Source organism: Toxotes jaculatrix, chromosome 3 (assembly GCF_017976425.1).
Source record: "Toxotes jaculatrix isolate fToxJac2 chromosome 3, fToxJac2.pri, whole genome shotgun sequence".
NCBI lineage: Eukaryota > Metazoa > Chordata > Actinopteri > Toxotidae > Toxotes > Toxotes jaculatrix.
Window position 1 is genome coordinate 16,392,805 of NC_054396.1, and position 24,730 is coordinate 16,417,534.

Below are 24,730 nucleotides of genomic sequence, written 5' to 3' on the forward strand. Positions count from 1 at the left end.
GGTGTTTGATGCTTGGAATACAATTGGCCTGTAACAAAAGGGTGCTAAAAATGGAGCAATGGACCGTGGCAAATGTTCATGTCACACATGCAGGATAGTGTCTTGCTGATCTGTCTGTATAATCATTGATCTATTGTGTCAGCGTGTTTGTTGACCTTCCATGTCAAGCAACAAACAGCATTATTTGATTGATCCATTAGAGTTCAAATAAAAGATTTAGGCCAAAAAAATACAAAAAAGACATTGGACAGAAAGAAGGTTTGTGTATTGGGTGCATTAAAATTTGCTTTTATTATTTTTTATTTCCAAACTGCTCCCCAACAAGAATCACATAATAATTCTTACAATATCCCTCTTTCCATCCATTGGAAGATTCTGGACTGTACCACATCACCAGTTGTAGACTGAAACAACTCTTATCAGTGAGCCGTTTCATCAGCACATCATCACTGTATGCAGCTGCTTTATAAAGCAGAGAAACATGCTTTTTATGATATCTTCATAGAATACTGCACATATACACACGAAAAAATCTGCACATATACACACTTAAAATTAAATCAGAAATCAAATGTTTCTTCACATGACTAAGCTTTTTTTGTGCTACAACATAATTAAATGTTGGCCCTCACGATTACTAAATAATCAGTCCAGCCATTTAGACTCAGGTTCATGCTTTGAAAAATGTCAAATTCGCTAAAAAAGAATTTTCATTTGTCTTATATTTTATTGATTCTCATCAGCACACACATTAGATTCAGCAGATGACGAATGGTAATGGGTCAAATGTACTACCAAAAATTATCCCCTAGATGGCAGGCCAACCCTCTATGACTGTTGTCCTTTGTCAGATGTTTTGTGTGCATGCAAACAATGCTTTGTGCAAAAACACTGCACAAAAATCAAATACCAATATGTCACCAAACTTTTGAAAATTTTAATTAAAATAATCTAAATGATAAATGAAATTTGTAAACTTACTTTTGCAGTTTGCATACATTGTGATTAAAAACACGAGACTTTAGATTTTGGATTTGGCATTCATGTTTAATTTCACACAACATAATTTATATACAATGAAACATATTGTGGTGAATGGTAGAAAAGGGTAAATATGTTTAGCATAGCACAAAGCTACTGTGTTGTATTTATCTGTACAATTACACCCTTGATTTCAAATTGTGTAAATAGTAAATGTTTAGTAAAAATGTAAAAATTACTTTTCTATTTTATTTTCACGGCAGCAGCACTCAAAGATAATAGAGCGTTTTATCCTCAAGGTAAATTAGAAGTATCTCTTTGTAGTGCATGTCTGTGTATCAGGTCTGTGAGGTTTGTTGCAGAAGGCTTCTGAGGAAAGAACACTGTGTCCTCGGTCTGTGGAGACGTCAAGCTCACTGAGCATCATGATGTTGGACAGAAGACAGAATGAAAACAGAGTGAGGAGGTGATGCAGACTGAGGAGAGAAAATGCAGTTTTGCCTCTTAAGAAGTAAGTCTTGGAGGACCATGCCACTACATAAAATAATAAATAATAGAATAATTTAAAATTGCACCAAAATAGTTATTTGCACATTGTGTAGACAATATACAACACTGAATACACTATAAAATGTACACCATACTCAGTGGCGGTTTTTGGCACGGGCGAACCGGACAGCCGCCCGGGGCGGCATCACACGGGGGGCGGCACAACCACGTGAAAAGAAAATCATCTGCGCCGCTAAGCTGTTTTCTATTATCTGTCATATTACTGTGTGGGAAATTGGCCAATTCTCGCCGTCCCAATCTCCCAGCAATCACCACCAGCATATGCATGTAGAAACGGTACCCTGACTTAGGATGGTGGTTAGGTTGGAAGAGTGTGGGAGTCGTCCCTACTGATGATGAAGCAGTTGTATTGAACCACTGTATCGACGTGTGGTTTGGTCACTGACGTTCGAAGCAGGTGAGTGCTTCGGACGTCATACGAATCACCTGATTGGTTCGGTTTGTCATGTGAATCAGAGATAGGATAGCTCTATATAGGGGCGGTCATTTGAATTTTTCTTTGCAGAGTAGGTCGGTTTGTTGCGTTTGTTAGGTGTTTTGAGAGTTAGTAGTGTTGATAGTGTATTTTGGAGAATCAGAGTATATAGAGCAATAGCTATATAATTTATAAATTAGATAGATATAGATAAAGAGTTATAGATATATAATCCTAAAAAACATTAGATATAAATAAGACATAAATTCAATATATATAAATACACACACACACACACACACAAACATATGTGCCGTCTGAACGGGTTTTTTCCAAGGTTGGGGAAATAGTTTGTAAAAGAAAAAACCGATTGAGTCCAGAAACTGTAGAAGGTGCACGGACAAAAACAGAAATACAAATATGTGTTGTAAAAAAAACAAAAAAAAAAACAAAACACCTAATGAAGGTGAAAATTGATTTTTCCCTGAATTTGTGTGACGGTTTTTGAGGAGAAAACCCATCAGACAAACTTTTTCAAAGCAAAGTATTTTTACATGTCTCAAGGGCACCTTTAATTTCAGCAGGCTATAACAACAGACATTAAATGCTGACTTTTTCACATCTGTGCCATATATATATGTATATATATTCTATTTATCATATTACTGTGTGGAGAATTGGCAAATTGGCGCCCCCTGCAGCTGCAGGTGCCCTTGCTTGCTGAGAAGGTGACTTGCTCAGAAGCTCTGTGGGCGCGGGGGACAGTTCACCTCAGGGTCTCCAGAGAAGCAGTGAAGAACAGATGAGAGGAGGCAAAAAAAAGCAAAAGCGGCTGAAGAAAAAGAAATTGGAGGGATGGTCACAAAGAAGAGAGGGGCTTAGGCTTTTAAGGAGTGTCAGAGGAAAGGTTTAATTAATTGTTCACAGGCACAGGCATGTTTTTCATTGTTCATTTAAAAAAAAAATGTAAAAGTTTTCATATGAAAATTGATAGTTTTTGTCTTTATTCATCTCATCTCCCATCGTCCCATCTCCCATCCTGCCATCTCCCAGCATGCACCACAAGCATGCATGTATAAAAGTAAGCACCCTGACTGAGGGGGGTGGGCTCCAGGAGGAGAAGTCTTACTTTTTTTTTTTTTTTTTTTTTAAACTAATAGATTGACTGACCCAAAGCTGAATGTAGCAAATGCAGCCAATGTTTCTCAAAATGGTGTTCAGTGAAATACCTGTCTGAACCTGAAACAGACAAAGCAGGTAATGGGAAGGTGGTGATATTATTGATATTAAACATGTGAATTATGACATATCATTACAAACCATTTTCTGGAAAAGGTGATATCCTCCTGAGACCCGGCAATTCATTTTTGTCCTCTGTGGGGGACATGAGTCTGAGACCCCTAGGTCAAAATATCATTTAGACAATCTATCTCTACCATACTGTCCATTTAAGTGGACATCCTGGGCTTTCTTGTGATGCCTCAGTTGTGGGGTTGTGGCCAACACAGCAAATGCACTGTCTTCTCAAAGTGGCAGGAATTCCAACTTCCACATTTTATGGCAACAAGAGAGATAAGTCATTGATTTTTGGCAGATATCATGTTTCTGTTGCTAAAAAACAAGTTCAGAACTGGAAGCCCTCTGACTACTTCCAACAGTACATCGATGAGAGTTTATTGAGTATTCAGACATTCTTGGGCGTGCTGCTAAGTTTAAATTCTTGGCTTTGGCACAATGTTTAACTGCCTCGGTTAGTTAGACTGAATAGTTTTAATTAATTTTGTTACATAAAAAAACAAGTTCTCTCCTTTGGCCCTGATTTGCTAGCTGGCATCTTTCATCATTCATCTTTGCACACAGACCAACTGACAAGTTGCGATAGTAAAGGTCTGACCAAAATGTGCTGATTTCCTCCTTCTGTTAAAATGATATTCATAAAAATAGTTCAAAATTCAAGTGTACAAATATGTATTCTTCATGTAACGATTTTTATCTACTTTAATTTTCATGAAATGAACATTATTTTTATAGGACATCCATACAAAAATGATTTCAGTATCATAAATTTAAAAAATAGCAAAAAATCAGCGCACAGGTTCTCTGGGCTGCACCCCGAGAGAGGAGCCCGTTCCTTGTGAATGCTATAGACGAGAGCGCACAGGATATGTGTTGTCAACCAGAGTACTCATTGAAGCATCACCTATTAAACTGTCCATAATTGTTGGTTGTGTGCATTATTCTATTTGAGTGTCAACCACCATGGGGAAGTTGTTTAAGCCCCCTGAGTGAAGCTGCAGCTCATCAACAGATATATGAAGCATGCTGTCCTCCTCAGAAATTCCAACTGTTAAATGAGAATAAATGCAGTTAAATCACAGAAACTATCAGGAATTCAATGATTTGTTTTGTTTTTTGTTTTTTTTGAAAGCAAACTTACTTTTCTTGTTATCTGTGAAACGAATCTGCTGGCCAATGGGATGATTATCATATGACTCCTCCTTGACAAAGATGAGATCAGGTTCCCTCTCCATCAAGTCTATTGCCTACCGACAAGACAGGTCCGTCATTCGGTCGGGGGCATGGGGCCGTATTGTACTGCTGTGTAAGACTGGCACCCTGACCCTGGGGGCATGGGGCCGTGTTCCAACGGAACAGTTCCAATTGTTCTGTTAAGAAAGACTCAGGTGGGTGGCAGGGTTGGGAGAGTGTGGGAGCCGTCCCCTCTCCCAGCATGCACCACCAGCATGTGAAGGCATTGTGGAAAAGAGTACAGCAATGTATCGATATTAGAAAATGTACTTACTGACTTACTGACAGGTGATGCAACAATGAGTACTCTGGTTGACAACACACATCCTCCGGGCACCCTCATGCTCCTCTCTCGGGCTGTGTGACGCCCCCTGAGCAGGCCTGAAAGTCTGTGGACTCGCATCTCAGTCAGGGGGCCATCTATACATGCATATGCTGGGAGATGGGGAGTCTGACTGTCATGGAGCTAGATAAATAGTACTTTTCTGTTTGACTGCACCAGATGATAATGTGGTTTCAAGTGGATTAATAATAATAATAACAACAACAACAACAACAACAACAACAACAACAACAACAACAACAACAACAACAACAATAATAATAATAGAAGACCACGTTTGTTATTTTGCATGGCTGATTGTAACCCTACATAATCTTCACTTATATTTTGTGTTGTGAAACACTGAAATGGTGCTGGTACATTCATGAGATGTGCTCTACAAATACAGACTGATGTCTTTTCCACATGGTACTGGTGCAAATACAGATTATATCATGGTATGTTTTGGGCTTCGTTGGTTAAGACGGTGTGCTTGAAGAACAGGGCAGTGTGTGTGCTTGTGTAACTGTTTATGAGTTTTTATTAAGAAATAACAGGTTTTCTACAGTTTTTGGACTCAATCGGTTTCTTCTTTTACAAACTTTCCCCAGTCTTGGAAAAAACCCATTCAGATGGCACAGATGAGGCTGGGGTGTGTGTGTGTGTGTATTTATATGTAATGAATCTATTTGTCTTATCTATATCTAATGTTTTTTAGGATTATATATCTATATACCTATCTATAGAACTCTTTCTAATTTATATATTATACATCTATTGCTCTATATACACTGATTCTCCAAAAATACACTATCAACACTACTAACTCTCAAAACACCTAACAAACGCAACAAACCAACATACTCTGCAAAGAAAAACTCAAATGACCGCCACTACACAGAGCTGTTCTATCTCTGAACACCAGTGGCGGTTCTACATTGAATTACTCCCTGGGCGAGTACGTGTTTACATAACCTTGGTAAAATCTTTTGAAAGTGTTGGCATCAAATGTAGACACTTTGTCATATGTATTCTGTCAGACAGCTCACAGTGAATTACCCACAACGCCCGCCGCCCGCCGCCCGTCCCTTCTGTCGCGGTCTTGCTTTTTACACCCAGCTTACAGTGAATTACCCACAACGCCCGCCGCCCGTCCCTTCTGTCGCGGTCTTGCTTTATACACACAGCTCACAGAGAATTACCCACAACGCCCACCGCCCGTCCCTTCTGTCGCGGTCTTGCTTTATACACACAGCTCACAGTGAATTACCCACAATGCCCGCAATGCACTCTAATGGAATTAGTGGGCTAAAGTCACCTCGACTTTCTTCCAAATAATGCACATTTCATTCATATTATAAATACAGGCCTATAATTAGTGATGGCTGATCGAGGCTTTGTTGAAGCTTCGACACCTGATTCAAAAAAATGGGTCATTACGCGAGACAAATACAGACGTAATGTAATTCTCACATGGTACTGGTGCAAATACAGATTATATCATGATATGTTTTGGGCTTCATTGGTAACGAAGTTTATGTGTACGTGGGTAAAGAGGGTGTGCTTGAAACAGGGAAGTTTGCTCAAAGAAAAGGGCAGTGGGTGTGCTTGTGTAACTTTTACAAACTATTTCCCCAGCCTTGGAAAAAACCTGTAGGACTATATATCTATAAACGTATCTAAATAACTCTCTATCTATATCTATCTATCTAATTTATAGATTATGTATCTATTGCTCTAGCTACACTGATTCTCCAAAAATACGTTATCAACACTACTACTACTAACACCTAACAACTGCAACAAACCAACCTACTCTGCAAAGAAAAATTCAATTCACTATATAGAGCTATCCTATCCCTGAACACACTTGATCCTGCTGTGTGATTCACATGACAATCAGGCCAATCGCGATTGGCGATTGAAGCACTCAACTGCTTCGAACGTCATTCAAGTGCTTCAAACGTCAGTACTCACGTGACCAAACCACACCTCGACACAGTGGTTCGATACAACTACTTCATGAGCTACCACGCATGTGGCGGAGCCTCGGGTGTCAGAGGACCATCACTAGGGACGAGCGGCGGGCATTGTGGGTAATTGTGAGCTGTGTGTATTGTATAAAGCAAGACTGCGACAGAAGAGACGGGTAGCGATGGCTGATCGAGGCTTTGTTGAAGCTTTGACACCTGATTCAAAAAAATGGTTCATTACCCGAGGCTTCAATGACACAGTACTCGAGTAGGACATCTAGTGGTCAATAAAATGAAGTGTAATCAAGATGTGTCATTTATCGGTTCATGAATTGTTTGGGATTTGATTCGGCATGAGAGAATAAGGGTACACCTTTATGCCAAAAAGGTGATTTATGACCCTTATTTATGACCCCCCCAACCCCCCACCACGTGGTGTAAACCCCGCCCCTTTATGATGTCACTTCCTAACCCCGCCTCTATGACATCACTTCATTCATCCTACCCCCTTCATTGTTTTTTCATTCCCTTCAACATGAAACATATATAAACAAATATAAATAAATTAGGGGTGTTTGATGTGAACATTTGTGTGTGCTTATTGTGAACATTTGTGTGTGCTTGATGTAAACATTTGGGTGTGCTTGATGTAAACATCGGCTGTAGGTCCTTTCTCCTTGTGCTGTGGTCACATGGAAAAGAGTGCTAAATGACAGAGTTTCAGATCAAAGGGTCAATAGCCAATGTTGTAGACTCTAAGGCGTCTCATGACAAAGCATTTGTTGTTTGTTAAGAAAAATAAAAACAGAGAAAGGTATGTGCAAGCGAGAAAGTAACATCGGTACATAGCGGATGTCATCAACAGTTACAGAAATATTTCAACAGCTCACAATGTAACGAATATATACAATCACAAACAGGCCACTTGGTTTCCTCTGTGGCAGTGTCCATAGCAACCACATAACAATGGTTTGGTTTGTTTATCGTAATAACAAACAAAGATAATTTACAAGAACTGAATGAATATTGTGAAATTTTAATGTGTATTTCTCACTAGAACTATCATCAAAAGGCTTTTTTATGTCCAAACAATCTTGAAATAATGCATTTTACACTGAGAATGAAAGGAATTGTCGTCATGCTTTTATTTTGAGAAGACCTGCAATCAGTCATATGACCCGTCTGCAGGCCAATAGAAAAGAATGGGACAAAAAAACGTGACAATTTCACACTTTTCGGGCCCTAATTGTGACACTGACACGTTTTGTACTGCGGACAACCGTAGCTATTTCACATTTTGATGGCTTGTCTGACAGGCTGGCCGATTGGCGTGAGCTCCTGTCTAAGTGTAGAAATTGAAACCGTCAGCCAGGGGGCCTGGCTGGCTGGCTTATATGACAGGCCGGCCGAGGGGTAATTTTGAGCCCGTCTGTCCTTCGGGATTGTACGAGGTATGGCTGAGTCGTTGAGTCTGTCTGACAGATCCGCCAGCCAATGGGTATGATCAAACCTGCTTGCACAGCTGGTTTGTTTGACAGTGGCCGGCCTGTCAGACAGACCAGCTACTGGGTGCGATCGAGCCCTTGTTAAAACTAAATTGTTGGCCGGAGGGACTGCTTGCACGGTTGGCCTGTCTGACAGGCCAGCCGATGGGCGAGATCAAGCCTACCTGTACGGCTGGCTTGTCTGACAGTGGCCGGCCTGTCAGATAGGCCAGCTACTGGGTGCGATCGAGCCTCTTTTTTTTAAATCTAAATGTACAATTGAAACATAGGGGACCTGGCTAGGTCGCTCCCTTTGCTAGTGATGGCTGATTGAGGCTTTGTTGAAGCGTCGACACCCGATTTTAAAAAAATGGTTCATTACCCGAGGCTTCAATGACACAGTGCTCGAGTAGGACATCGGACATAGTGGTCAATAAAATGAAGTGCAATCAAGATGTGTCATTTATTGGTTCATGAATTGTTTGGGATTTGATTCGGCATGCACATTCTTGTTTGACTACACTATAAGTTTTGTATGGTTTCAAGCTGACACAATAAAATACAAATATTAAATATATATATTAAGTACATTGGCTATATTATTTGACACGTCTGATTGTTGTAGGAAACAGTGATATACTTGGCCTGATAATTTGTGTTATGAATCGTGAGCTATCCTAATACAAGTCTAAATAGTCCATAGCTTAAAAGATGTTGAATACTGGGGGTTCAGTCCCCAGATGGCAAATGTGATCTCATTCCAAATGTCGAATTCATGAGCTAAATAACACGCAGTTCTGACGGGAATCGAACCCACGCTACATTGTTGCAAGACAACTAAACCAATGACAGGGTTTCAATACCGAATGAAGCAGTAAAGTGGTTCATACGTCATAAATCACATCATTTTTCCTAACCAAAACACACACGTCTGACTCCAAGTCTGACTATCGTGAAGCTTGACACATAGTACTTTTCTGTTTGACTGCACCAGATGATAAGGTGGTTTCAAGTGGATTATTCCCTTCTGTCGCGGTCTTTTATGTAATGAATAATGAGTCTTATCTATATCTATCTAATTTATATATTATATATCCATTTCTCCATCTACACTGATTCTCCAAAAATACACTATCAACACTACTAACTCTCAAAACACCTAACAAACGCAACAAACCGACATACTCTGCAAAGAAAAATTTAAATGACCGCCCCTATATAGAGCTATCCTATCTCTGAACACACTCGATCCCGCCATGTGATTCACATGACAAACCGAACCAATCAGGTGATTCGTATGACGTCCGACGCGCTCACCTGCTTCGAACGTCACTCAAGTGCTTCAAACGTCAGTAACCGGTTAGTTAGACTGAATAGTTTTAATTAATTTTGTTACATTAAAAAACAAGTTCTTTCCTTTGGCCCTGATTTGCTAGCTGACATCTTTCATCATTCATCTTTGCACACAAATCAACTGACAAGTTGCGATAGTAAAGGTCTGACCAAAATGTGCTGATTTCCTCCTTGATATTCATGAATGATATTCAAAAAAATAGTTCAAAATTCAAGTGTACAAATATGTATTCTTCATGTAACTATTTTTATCTACTTTAATTTTCATGAAATGAACATTATTTTTAAAGGACATCCATACAAAAATGATTTCAGTATCATAAATTTAAAAAATGGCAAAAAATCAGCGCACAGGCTCTCTGGGCCACACCCCGAGAGAGGAGCCCATTCCTTGTGAATGCTATAGACGTGAGCGCACAGGATATGTGTTGTCAACCAGAGTACTCATTGTTGTATCACCTATTAAACTGCCCATAATTGTTGGTTGTGTGCATTGTTCTGTTTGAGTGTCAGCCACCATGGGGAAGTTGTTTAAGCCCCCTGAGTGAAGCTGCAGTTCATCAACAGATCTATGAAGCATGCTGTCCTCCTCAGAAATTCCAACTGTTAAATGAGAATAAATGCAATTAAATCACAGAAACTATCAGGATTTCAATGATTTGTTTTGTTTTTTGTTTTTTTTAAAGGAAAAATTACTTTTCTTGTTATTTGTGAAACTAATCTGCTGGCCAATGGGATGATCATCATATGACTTCTCCTTGACAAAGATGAGATCAAGTTCCCTCTCCATCAAGTCTATTGCCTACCGACAAGACAGGTGACCCTGGGGGCATGGGGCCGTATTGTACTGCTGTATAAGACTGGCACCCTGACCCTGGGGGCATGGGGCCGTATTGTACTGCTGTATAAGACTGGCACCCTGACCCTGGGGGCATGGGGCCGTATTGTACTGCTGTATAAGACTGGCACCCTGACCCTGGGGGCATGGGGCCGTATTGTACTGCTGTATAAGACTGGCACCCTGACCCTGGGGGCATGGGGCCGTATTGTACTGCTGTATAAGACTGGCACCCTGACCCTGGGGGCATGGGGCCGTATTGTACTGCTGTATAAGACTGGCACCCTGACCCTGGGGGCATGGGGCCGTATTGTACTGCTGTATAAGACTGGCACCCTGACCCTGGGGGCATGGGGCCGTATTGTACTGCTGTATAAGACTGGCACCCTGACCCTGGGGGCATGGGGCCGTATTGTACTGCTGTATAAGACTGGCACCCTGACCCTGGGGGCATGGGGCCGTATTGTACTGCTGTATAAGACTGGCACCCTGACCCTGGGGGCATGGGGCCGTATTGTACTGCTGTATAAGACTGGCACCCTGACCCTGGGGGCATGGGGCCGTATTGTACTGCTGTATAAGACTGGCACCCTGACCCTGGGGGCATGGGGCCGTATTGTACTGCTGTATAAGACTGGCACCCTGACCCTGGGGGCATGGGGCCGTATTGTACTGCTGTATAAGACTGGCACCCTGACCCTGGGGGCATGGGGCCGTATTGTACTGCTGTATAAGACTGGCACCCTGACCCTGGGGGCATGGGGCCGTATTGTACTGCTGTATAAGACTGGCACCCTGACCCTGGGGGCATGGGGCCGTATTGTACTGCTGTATAAGACTGGCACCCTGACCCTGGGGGCATGGGGCCGTATTGTACTGCTGTATAAGACTGGCACCCTGACCCTGGGGGCATGGGGCCGTATTGTACTGCTGTATAAGACTGGCACCCTGACCCTGGGGGCATGGGGCCGTATTGTACTGCTGTATAAGACTGGCACCCTGACCCTGGGGGCATGGGGCCGTATTGTACTGCTGTATAAGACTGGCACCCTGACCCTGGGGGCATGGGGCCGTATTGTACTGCTGTATAAGACTGGCACCCTGACCCTGGGGGCATGGGGCCGTATTGTACTGCTGTATAAGACTGGCACCCTGACCCTGGGGGCATGGGGCCGTATTGTACTGCTGTATAAGACTGGCACCCTGACCCTGGGGGCATGGGGCCGTATTGTACTGCTGTATAAGACTGGCACCCTGACCCTGGGGGCATGGGGCCGTATTGTACTGCTGTATAAGACTGGCACCCTGACCCTGGGGGCATGGGGCCGTATTGTACTGCTGTATAAGACTGGCACCCTGACCCTGGGGGCATGGGGCCGTGTTCCAACGCAACAGTTCTAATTGTTCTGTTAAGAAAGACTCAGGTGGGTGGCAGGGTTGGGAGAGTGTGGGAGCCGTCCCCTCTCCCAGCATGCACCACCAGCATGTGAATGCATTGTGGAAAAGAGTACAGCAATGTATCAATATTAGAAAATGTACTTTGTAATTTGTACTTTTGAATACTTAAGTATGTTTAAAAGCAAGTACTCCACAGTACTTAACAAAAAAAAAAATTGACAGAGCAACTTTCATGCGTAGTTGAGTAATATTCGACAAGGACTATCTATACTATGAGTCCAGTGTTGGGATTGAGTATTTTTTTCATCATTTACCAGCTGGTTTTGGTTTTCATCTTCAGTGTAATAACTTCTTTAGTGAACAGAGATGATGGAATGATTTTTATGTTCATACCTGTTTGTCACCTGTCTTGTCGGTAGGCAATAGACTTATGATGATGATATATGATGATCATCCCATTGGCCAGCAGATTCGTTTCACAGATAACAAGAAAAGTAAGTTTGCTTTCAAAAAAAACCCCAAAACAAATCATTGGAATCCTGATAGTTTCTGTGATTTAACTGCATTTATTCTCATTTAACAGTTGGAATTTCTGAGTAGGACAGCATGCTTCATAGATCTGTTGATGAGCTGCAGCTTCACTCACGGGACTTAAACAACTTCCCCATGGTGGCTGACACTCAAACAGAACAATGCACACAGAAAAAAATTCACAGTGAATTACCCACAATGCCCGCCGCCCGCCCCTTCTGTCGCGGTCTTGCTTTAGCTCACAGTGAATTACCCACAATGCCTGCCGCCCGTCCCTTCTGTCGCGGTCAGATGGGCACAGATGAGGCTGGGGTGGGTGTGTGTGTATGTGTGTGTGTGTATTTATATGTAATGAATCTATATGTCTTATCTATATCTAATATTATTTAGAATTATATATCTATATACCTATATACCTATCTATATAACTCTATATCTATATCTATCTAATTTATATATTATATATCCATTGCTCTATCTACACTGATTCTCCAAAAATACACTATCAACACTACTACCTCTCAAAACACCTAACAAACACCAGTCACTGTGGCTCAAGCAGAGAGGAGCTTTTCAAACCTAAAGTTGATCAAGTCGTATCTGAGGTCAACCATGTGACAGGAATGGCTCACTGGCCTTGCTGTCAACAGTATCAATCACTCAATAGGGGAGCAGGTTTCATATGATGACATTATTGATGATTTTGCATCAAGGAAGGCCAGAAAGGTCAGATTTTAGTTTTAGTTTTTGACAATAGTGTTATAATTAGATTTCCTTTAGTGTGTTTTCATTTCTGTAATGAAGGATTTGTGCTATTCAGAATATATATTCTATATTTTATTTGTATATTATTATTTTCTTTTCTTTATTATTCTAAAATAATAAAATTATATTGTTATACTATACAACTACATTACTTAACTACATGATAGCCATGATGATAAAATGAAAATCAAACCATTAACAAAAATAAAGAATAAAATATGTGTACACTGTGATGAAGATGAGATGTCAATGATGGCAAAAGCCAGACTGAAAGTTGGTTAAAATCATTATGGTGTGGTGAATGATATGTTTTTATAAAAATGTGTTTTGCTCTCCTGAACAGGGTGAGCAGGTCAGTGGACTTGTGTTAAGTAAAAATTTGTTTATATTACTTAATTGATTTTAAGTTCTGTCTTGTTTTTTGCGTGTTTTGGATTGTTTTGTATTGTTTGTTTGTTTGTCAAATTTCCCCGCTCTCTGACTTGTTTACATTCTCTTTTTTCATTTTCTTTCTTGTTTATTCTCTTTATGTCCGTCACGTCTGTCATCTTTTTACACTACTTAAATTCTAATACAAACCAATTATGGCCTGTACAAACACAGGCTTTGGCAACAAGAATGGGGTGTTTGGGGTGAATAAATAACAAAGAACAATCAAACATCAAGATCTGAATTATTAGTTTAGACAGTAAAGCCAAAGTGAATCAGGGTGAGATGCTTCAAATGCCTCCCCTCCTCCCAATTATCCAGACACTCCTTCCACACACACACACACACACATACACACACACATACATACCAGTCACACAGTAGCCAATGATATGAGTGCCTTTTGATTTTAGCAGTAACACCCAGTCCACGTCACTGAGTTCCCCCTCCTCTGTGTGTGTCTATGTGTGTGTGTGTGTGTGTGTGTGTGTGTGTGTGTGTGTGTGTGTGTGTGTGTGTGTGTGTGTGTGTGTGTGTGTGTGTGTGTGTGTGTGGGCAGTGTGTGCATCTGTGTCTCTGCATGCCCGATAGGATAAATCCAGCTTCTCTTCCATTCTCTCTCTCTCTTTTTCTCTGCCTCTGCCACTCACACACACACACATACACACACATATACGCAGACAGGTACTGCTCTTTGGCAACCCTTGCTGTCACACACACACATTCAAAACACACAAACTCAACAGAGGATCTCAGTTGGTCCAGTTTTCTGGTGCAGTGGAACTTGACATTTTGCCTTCATGGAGGATTACCACAAACCTGACCAGCAGACAGTGCAGGCGCTGAGGAACATCGCCAACCGCCTCCGAATCAACTCTATCAAGGCAACGACTGCAGCGGGCAGTGGGTAAGTCTCCTCCACTGACTCTCACACATGAGCTTTAAGAATGAAGTGCATATATAAACTTATACAATGTTTGCAAAACATAATGCAAACTTAATATTTCATGTATCATGCACGGATAAACACCAACATTCACACCCACTGAACTACATACATGTACAGATGCACACACTCAGACATATGTGCAAGTGAAGGGCCAAAGGAACAACGTGTCCTCCCTTTGTTCTCCTCCTTTGGTCTGCTGACAGAATAATTTCAACTTCCAAAATTCTTATTTGATAGATTTTGCTCTGAATCCCTCATCATTTAACTGCATTAAATGAAAAGATATACATTACATAATTTTTATATAATTCTGATTATAGAACATTTGTGGTGTGCTTATAAAATAAATGAAATTTCAATGTTTAGTGCAGTGTAGTTAACATTCATGAAATACTTTAATCACAGCTGATATTCAATGTGAATTATTTAATCTTTCCACATAATTGGATTTTCATATTTTGGAGAATAACTAAAAATGTATATGGTCTTTTGGTGCATTTATATTAAAATCTTATGTTTACTTTGTTTGCAAGGTAAATACTGTAATTGATTTCTGCCCTTGGAAAGGTAATATAGCCCGATGCAGTACAGGGCACAATAGACTGCCATGTGCAGTTCTGGGTGGAATGTATGTTGCAGATAGACTCGAATATTGCATGGTTGCTGCAATCCTTTCCAGTGGGGAAAGGATTGTACATTTTTTTATTGACAAGCTGAAATCTCCCATATAATCTCTTCTCAGAGCTTTGTTGCAGATTACTGATTTATATGTTCAATGCAGATGTGATATCACTGCACTCAATCTGTAATCCAAAATATTTCAATTCATAATTTTGGAACCCAACTCCGTGTTGGACTGTTATAGTTGAAATAGTTGAAATTATGTTGTTTAAGTTAGAATATTCTAAGCCTTACTTTAAGTATTAATAATGAATGGCTGTGTTAAAGTGCAAATTAATTTTCTTCATGTGCCATCATCAGTGAGCAACTCCCGGTCTTTTACATGTGGGGAAGGCCAATAACCACCCACTGATATCACCGCGCCAAAATACTTCATCCTTTTCACTGAAAATTCACTGAAAGCACTGCATGCAGCATGTTGTGATTAAGTGTAAAGTTAGTTAGTGGTTAAATATAAAAGCTCTATGTAATGATTTTTTATTTAAGCACAAATTGTTCTTATTGAATGTAATACTAGAATTTACAAACACTAGCACAGTGTCAAATGTTTCAACTACCCCTGAGAGAGTATGTGTGCTACGGTACATTTACATTATATCTACCTTTTTGGATAATTTTGCAACATGATTCGCATCTACAGTCTGCAATGATACTAAAGGCTGGCATAGTTCTCTCTTTCCACCTACACTAATATGCATGGTGTTCATGGTAATATGATTTTTAAGCAAATGCTCTTAATGATAAACTGAAGCGGTCTGTGTGTCTTTGTGGGATTACAGTGCATTCCTTTGTGCATGTGTATTTACTTAAGTCTGACTTACAGGTTAAAGCACTATCTCCTCTGTCCTACAGACACCCGACATCATGCTGCAGTGTGGCAGAAATCATGTCTGTGCTTTTCTTCCACACCATGAAGTACCGCCCTGAAGACCCCAGGAACTTCAACAATGATCGATTCATCCTGTCCAAGGTGAGAGTTGGATAGTCCTATTGGTCTAAACAGGGGGCCCTCCTTTCAAATTTTGTTCAAATTTATTCTTTTACAAAGCTAATGCAGATTTGTGATTGTTTCTCTCACAGGGTCATGCTGCTCCGGCCCTGTACTCCATGTGGGTTGAAACGGGTTTCCTGAAGGAGAGCGAGATGCTGAGTTTGTGCCAGGTTGACTCTACCCTGGAGGGCCACCCAACCCCAGTAAGATGTCACGCACCGTACAAAATCTCAGGAATCATCTCATGAAACACAACCCGTGTACCAACTGTTTTTGATAAAACTGTGTATGTGTGCTTTTCAGAAGCAGCAATTTGTTGATATAGCCACTGGCTCCTTGGGGCAGGGTCTCGGTGTGGCTTGTGGAATGGCTTATACTGGGAAATATTTTGACAAGTCCAGGTAATCCTTCATGTATTGATACACAAGTAAAATAAAGTACTCTGGTTTCCTATTCCTTTTTTCTTTTTTTTTATCATAAGCATTTTAGGTTTCTTGCATTAGTTTAAATTTCTTCCCTGGTAAATTCCTTGGTATTGCACTACACATCTCTCAGTCATCTTTACTTCAATTTTCAGTCTGCACTTTCAGTCTGCAGACTGAAAGTGATTAGGATTTTCCAGATTTTGTGGGTGTGTGCTGCAGCTACATGCTCTGCTCTCACGATTCTTCTGCTCTAATAATCACAGGCCCAGCAGTCATATCTCAGTTATTTTTACCATCAGGGCAGATTTCATCTCAGAATCAAATTCAGATATTGTGCTTCCAACCATATATCTGTTCTCAGTGTATTGTTCTAATTTATCATTATAAGCTGATTCCATTTCCCTTCATTACTTGTTTCCTTTGCAATGGCGGCAAAGAAAAAAAAATTGCTTTGCATAAAACAGCGACATATATAGAGGACATTTTGACTCACCTGGTGATAGTGAGACCAAAGGCGAACAGTAAGTAAATAAATTAAATATATATATATATACTAAATAAGTGGATCATTTGTCCCGTATAAAGGAATCTATGGGATTCTCTTAGGAGATATTCTTCAGGGGCAGGTGTGAAATTCAGCAGCCACACCTTCAGAGGCCTGGGGAAGCTTTTATCATGTCACAGCTGGTTACTAACCCAACTGTCAGATAGTGGGAAGAGAATCAATGTGACTGGAAAAGTGTCAAAGAGTATTTTCGTGAGATATGTTGCTTCTTGTGAGCACAACACCCCACCTTCATCCAAACATGCCCCAGACACACTCACGGTATAATCTCACCCTCTTTTCCACCTCAGCTACCGTGTGTACTGCCTGGTGGGGGATGGCGAGATGTCGGAGGGAGCTGTCTGGGAGGCCATGTCGTTTGCCTCCTACTACCAGCTTGACAACCTGGTGGCCATCATGGACATCAACCGCCTGGGGCAAAGTGACCCTGCACCCTTGCAGCATCACGTGGAGAAATATCAGAAACGCTGTGAAGCTTTCGGGTAATACTAATGCACAAAACTGAAAAATGCAGAGTAGTAGAGGCTGGTTAATTATTGTGTGCACAAGTGGATGTGTATTTGTTGTCTTGCATTTAAATAATCTGTAGAAATTGATGGTATTACTGAGAGAGTTTTGCTAACATCTGCAAGATGTGTTCATGCCATCTGATCATGTGAAGTATACCAAGTGTGTTTTAATGTGTGGCCTTGATGTGTGTGTATGTGTGTAGCTGGCATGCTATAATTGTGGATGGACACAGCGTGGAAGAGCTTTGCAAGGCTCTGAGCCAGCCACGCCATCAACCCACTGCCATCATTGCAAAAACCATCAAGGGCAAAGGCATTCCAGGTAACTCCAGATCCACTCCCCATCTGCAAATGCATAACTCTCACTCTGGTGCAAATTCAATGCAAAAAGCACATTGCATCATCTTTTCACCTCAGTCTGTAACCCCATTAGCACTTAGTTTGAATCTACATGTGCCATGCATTGTTTATGTGGTTTCAGCTGCGGAAGATAAGCTAGGCTGGCATGCCAAACCTCTGCCCAAAGACATGGCCGAGATGGTTATGAAGGATCTGCAGAGCCGCATCATGAACAGCAGCAAGCACCTGTACCCACCTGCTCCCATTGAGGACTCCCCACCAGTCAGCCTGAGAAACATCAGGATGCCAAGTGCACCTAGCTACAAGGCTGGAGAAAAGGTTTGTCGCCTGTGCACAACCACAGACTTCATTCTCAAGTATGTTCACACGCTTTCTACAGAAATAATAGAGGCAAATACATGAATGGTCTCTCTTCGTATTCTGTAGATTGCAACACGGAAAGCATATGGGATGGCTTTGGCCAAGCTGGGCCGCTACAATGAACGTGTTGTGGCCCTTGATGGAGACACCAACAACCTCACCTACTCAGAGATCTTTAAGAATGAACATCCCAACCGCTTTGTTGAATGCTACATTGCACAGCAGAACATGGTAGGATCCCTCATGAAGCTTCAGATTTAAGCCTGTTTCACAAAGTTTGAGAAAGATATACAAAACAAATCTATATTCTGTTTATGGTGTTCTTGGTCTAATGCTCTCTGTTTCTTTTTTCTTTTTATAAAGCTTATTAGCGAATACAAATACAACCCTTTGTTTCTTTAATGTGTTGATTTTGCTGAGCAAATTGTTCGTTCTCCGCTCTGCATCTCGCAGCTGTGAGTCGGAGCTTGTGTTATTTAATTATACATGACTTGTCTATCCATAATGTAAGGATGGGAAAAGATACAACTCATTAGCTTTCTTAAGGTCAACGCAGCTGCTGCTCACACCAGTGGTTTGCCCTGCCTTTCTTTCGCCTCTGTCACCGACTTATGTGATCTTTGATTAATCGTTTTGAGAGAAACAATCAGACATTAATTCCTTGTGTTGTTATGGCTCCAGCAGAAGCCCACTCCAATGTAGGTCAGGCATGTGTATGATGCTAAGCAGTCATGACAAGTGTATTCAGAAGTAAAATATTAATCAGTGTAGAGGGTGGGACCATCTGGCTGAACACATGAGAAAAGTGAAAAGCTGAGTGGCACAGCTAGAGAGGCTAAATGAAAACCTGCTGCATTTTAAATAAGGAGACTGACACTATAGAATCAAACGCTTGATTTGTTATTGATTGGTCTTTTTCTTAGTTTTAATCAAACAACTGATATTTAATGTGCAGCTTTTAAATACATATTTTTATTTTCTTTAATTGTATATGAGAGTATGTAAGTGTAAGAATTTATCAAACATCACGTTTGAACTTTCACTGATGCTTAGTTGTCGCTTCTGTCTAAGCAAAGAAGCTGTGGGATTGGGGAGATTTTTGAAGACAGGACAAAGGAAATTATTTGTAAGAGGAGGAATGCCGCTGATTCCATCCATATGGGAAAAAAAGCTCTGGAGATTTGTGGAAAACCTTTTTCATTGACTCTCTACTAAGCACGGCCTTTGGTTCAAAGAGGCTTTCAAATATGGTTTGTGCCACAGGTATTTGACCCTCTGAGTGATCTTTTTGGCATCAAGCGCGTGCGACCTGTGTGCATTTAATTTGGCACACTCATGAAGGTTATATCACTTGTGCTCGTGTATGGGTACTAAGAAACAATGAATTCTTTTCCCAGGTCAGTGTCGCCATGGGATGTGCTGCCCGTGAGAGGAATGTTGTGTTTGCCAGTACTCTTGCTTCCTTTTTTACCCGCGCCTATGACCAACTTCGCATGGCAGCCATCTCAGAAAGCAACATCAACCTGTGTGGCTCCCACTGTGGCCTGTCCACTGGTTAGTAAATCCACTGCTGGTGACCCATGCATCCATAATCCACAACCCTTCTCACACACGCCAGCAACACCCGCACCTTCACAAAATTCACCTTTTTTCCCTTACTCTGAAGCCAGGCACTTCACAGCACCTTTTTTCTCAGACCATATTCACAGTATCCCTAATGCTGATAAATGTGCATAAGAATGATCTGTGTGTGTATTTATGTTTGTGGGTTTGTGCAGTTGTTGCAATCCTTTCTCTCTTTCCCTCTAATCCTGTTTTCCTTATCATCTACCCCCTTGACCTTGCAGCTAGTACTCAATCCTTCCCTTTTTCTCCCTTCCTGTCTGCCCTGGAAGCTGTCTGAAGGGAACCAGGTGTCCCTCTGTTAGTGCAGGTACACTGCATGGAAAGTCTGGCTTTACGTCTGTTTATATCTGCATGCATCAGCTCACCTAACCAGTTGATAACTTCTGAGGATTTTCTAATTGTCGGATATATTAAATCAACTTCGAATGTGTATGCTACAGGAGAGGAAGGACCGTCTCTGATGGGTCTAGAAGACATGGCTATGTTCAGGGCCCTTCCCACAGCAACCATCTTCTATCCCAGCGATGGTGTGTCCACAGAGAAGGCTGTGGAACTGGCTGCAACAATAAAGGTACCTAAAGCCCAGCTGCAGAGTTCTGGCCTCCCCACACTATCAGTGGAACATTTATCTGTTTACAAGAGACCCTGTTTGCTGGCTCAGCACTAATGCGGTTGTCATTTTCCCTTTCATACAGGGTATTTGCTACATCCGAACCAGCCGCCAAGACAGCGCCATCATCTATAACAGCAATGAGGACTTCCATGTTGGACAGGCAAAGGTGAGATTGTTGTTGTGCTCACAGATTTGCTGAGACAGAGGGGAGAGTAAGAAAAAAAAGGAAAAAAACACAGGAACACACACACACACACACACACATACAAAGCCCTATCAACATGTAAAACGAAACAGAAGATAATATTTTTCCCTTTCTCAGGTGGTGTACCAGGGCAAGGAGGACCAGGTGACCGTGGTGGCAGCTGGAGTGACTTTGCACGAGGCCCTGGCTGCAGCTGAACATTTAAAGAAAGGTACTGTACAGTAAAATTACTTTTTGAAGTGCAAGGAGATTAAATATGCCCCAGATCCTATTCTATAAACCAAGCAGTTCACACAAGACTGTGGAGAGTATTGATTTTTTTAATCAAATACTGTGTATGACCAGATTTGGTGATTCATTCCTTATCACAGCTGGCACCCAATAGAATGCAGTACATGCTTTAATTCATTCCCTCACAAGTCACTTTAATGGAAGCTGTTAAAAAAGTTTAATGATTCATTGTCACCAGGTGCAGCACCTAGTATTCTTGTGTACAACAAAAGCTTTTAAATGAGGCTTTCAGAATCAATCCTTTTTATTATTTTTTCATTCTTCCCTGAGTCTACATCCACTAGAGTTAAAACTTAAACGTCTACATGGCTTTCTCATGTACAGGCAATGCTTCATGGACCTGCCTCACCTATACTAGATATATTTGAGATTATAAACTGACGTGCTTATTTCAAGATACATTGTGGTGATTTTAACCACTGATTAAAACATTTACACAAAACTCTGGTAATTGATCCACTATGTAAAATCACTTAGTTGTGTTGTTGTTTGTTCATAAATGTTGTTCATGTGCTGTATTCTGCCCTCTTTATTAACTGATTTTCCAGAGAGGATCTCAGTCAGGGTCATTGACCCCTTCACAATCAAACCACTGGACATCAAAACCATCATTGATCACACACGTGCCACCAGGGGCCGAATCCTCACTGTAGAGGACCACTACTACGAAGGTATGTTTCCATAAAAGTTCCTCATCCCGTTCAGCTTCTGCATATTATATGAACACTACCAAACCTAGCAGCAACAAGCTTCTCAGCATAATGTAGCTGGGACCCTGTCATTGGTCCATATCCTCGGGTGTGTTGCGGTGGCATGTTTTCATTGGTACAGCGACAGAGACACGACGTGGTGGCATTTGCTCATTGGCAGAGCGGGAGGCTGACTGTTGTGTGTCCCCATTGCAGGCAAGGTATTGGTATTGTGGTGCATTTTGTAAGTGTGAGGGCCAGAGAGGCAGAGTGCTGTCAGATTTCCTTAACTGAGCATGTGCCCATGGGGCTCACTGTGACCTAGATAGCACAGACAGCCGTGCCCTGTGCCTGCTAAGAGAGTGGGGATGGGTAATGGCATGGACTTGACTGGACAAAGGATATTTGGCAGCTCTAATCAGTCTGATGTTGGGTGTCTCATTCATTTTACACCTGGACCAAGAATGATTGTGGTTCAGTAGTCAAAGGGATATGTTTCATTTGTAATGCTTTCTTGTATATATATAATGTACTTATATTCTCTATGTGATGTGTGCGCAACGGCTCATTGTTGCTGCAAACATTTTTTAGGCAACTGGGCGCCCTCTTCATGTCTCTCATGTGGTAAATTGTTGTTCCATAGGTGGCCTTGGGGAGGCAGTATGCTCAGCAATGGTCAATGAGTCTGGCTTCAATCTGCATCGTCTGGCTGTGTCCCATGTTCCCCGCAGTGGCAAACCACACGAGCTGCTCAAGATCTATGGCATCGACCGTGACGCCATCGCCCAGGCGGTCCGCAAGATGCTCAGCAGCTCTACCAATGCCAAGTAACTTTCTCCCTGCCCCACCCACCAATCCGATCACACCCCAGCAGACTTAGATAAACTGTCAAGTATGATTTTGATTCACATGACACCCAACTCTTTAAATTCCTTCACTGTGAATGCCCATAAGTGTGTACTAAAGTAATGTGATTTTGTGCTGTACACTTTGAAGTAGAGTTCCACATTTACCTTTCTTTCATGCATCCATCACATCACACAAACAAAAACTGACACACAAATGCAAACACACATATACACATATACACATACACACATAATCTCACCATCATCATGGATCCAGTTCAGCAATCAAAATGTGGCCATAATGACTCACCATACAAAACAATACATGTGTCCCCGTGTGTGTGTGTTTTTTTTAATGCTCTTTGATTAACTTCATTCAGCTGGAAATGTTTTTATATTGTTCTGATGTAGCTCTTGATACCGGGTGGGGCATAGTTTTAAAGTAGGTGTTTTTTTTTCATGACAATGGTGTGAGAAAGAAGCTATTCAAGTTGTTGTTTGTAGAAGGTAGTGGGGAAAAAAATCAAACAAATGTAGTTAGGTTGTAAAGAGCAGTCACACAAAAACCACAATTCACATCTTCATACAATTTCAACTTTTGTGGTTTCAAAAGTTGTATAATTTCTCTTCTGCACTTTCTTTTCTTATTAATTTTAAGGTTACCATAAACCTACACACCTCAGTGTTCATTTGTGCTAGCTGTACATTTGGACCAATGCCAGCAGTGTGATGATGATCATTGTGTGGTCAGGGACATGATCTCTTTTACATAAGGTGGAGGGATGAAGGCCCCTCCAGTGCTGACAGAGAATATGGTTGGCTGTGACAATGAAGGTAAAGTTACATCTGAATTGTGAGCCCAAGATCAAACACTTTCTTTGTTACTTGAAATTTTGTATGTACCTTACTTTCATGTAATAAAGCCCTCTGCATTTGACTTTGACCATTTACAATAGTTTTTTTTTCCCTTTCCCCATATGTGTTTTAGTGTGTGTGACAGCACATTGGAACAGGCTCTCACTAAGTGATACAAAGCCTTTATGACAACATATACTATATTGGTATAACAAAGCTCTTTTTGTAATGAAAGTGAAATGAAAGTTACAGGTCTGCATTCTTTCTAAAAACTGATTTCTGTACTGTACATCCCTGAGCACACCAATACATTTTCTTAAGAAACTAGAATGATACTCAATAGAGCATAAACCTCCACCAAGACTAAACAATCCTGCACATCTGTATAGTTCATAGAGCAATAAAATGACCAGGGAAGTAGTCTGATAACAGAAATGATTCAGCCTTTTCTTCCACCAGATCTAGATGACCTCATAGATTTCAACACCATAAATATGTCTGGTTTTTTTTTTAACATCAAGATCCACACATTATTTACTGAGAAAGTGATGAAAATGTCAAGAAATGTCCTCTCTCGCAATGTTAAGTACTAAAAAAAATCCCTTGATCCACCCCATGGGTTTGTCCATGGCCCATATCCCTCCACCAGGTTTTATCCAAATCAGTTAAGCTCTTTTCACATAATAGTGCTTAGAAATACATAAACCAACCAATAGTCACGGGTGAAAACATAACTTCCTTGGTGGAGGTAACTAGAAAATGACCAGCTAAATATCTGATCAGAAAAGATATGAAAACATGAAATCTTCCATGGACACATATAAAGCTTCCTGGTAGACTTAAGCATCTCTGAGTCTAAAGTTAATTGAATGAAACATGACTCTGCTCTTTGACCTTGTAGCTAACACTACAAACTCTTTTCACCACCAGGATTGATGTCACTGTCTCAGCTTCCTGTTCAAAAGAAACAAATAACATTTTTAGATCATACAAATACCATTGCTTCATTTAAAACACTGATAAGATAATGATAAGAATTTTAATCAGCGGGAACAATGTGTAAAACTGAATTTATTTCTTATCCTACCTACCATAGAGAGCCATATTTCCGTATTGCTCCGCTGAGGGCAAACACTATGATTCCACATCCATAAGACAGTGTGTAGACTGGAATG

The 24,730-nt window shown here is 41.0% G+C and overlaps 1 protein-coding gene across 1 annotated transcript; it reads left to right on the plus strand.

Moving 5' to 3' along the window:
• Window positions 1-14,261: 14,261 nt before the first annotated feature.
• On the plus strand, window positions 14,262-23,619 carry tkta (transketolase a). The gene is made up of 14 exons (XM_041033354.1): window positions 14,262-14,495; window positions 16,071-16,188; window positions 16,299-16,412; window positions 16,513-16,610; window positions 17,490-17,681; window positions 17,912-18,030; window positions 18,190-18,386; window positions 18,495-18,659; window positions 19,826-19,982; window positions 20,495-20,625; window positions 20,750-20,833; window positions 20,990-21,083; window positions 21,712-21,834; window positions 22,496-23,619. Exons 1-14 carry the CDS (start codon window positions 14,389-14,391, stop codon window positions 22,681-22,683), a joined length of 1,887 nt encoding a protein of 628 aa, XP_040889288.1. The 5' UTR covers window positions 14,262-14,388; the 3' UTR covers window positions 22,684-23,619.
• The last annotated feature ends 1,111 nt before the right edge of the window (window positions 23,620-24,730 follow it).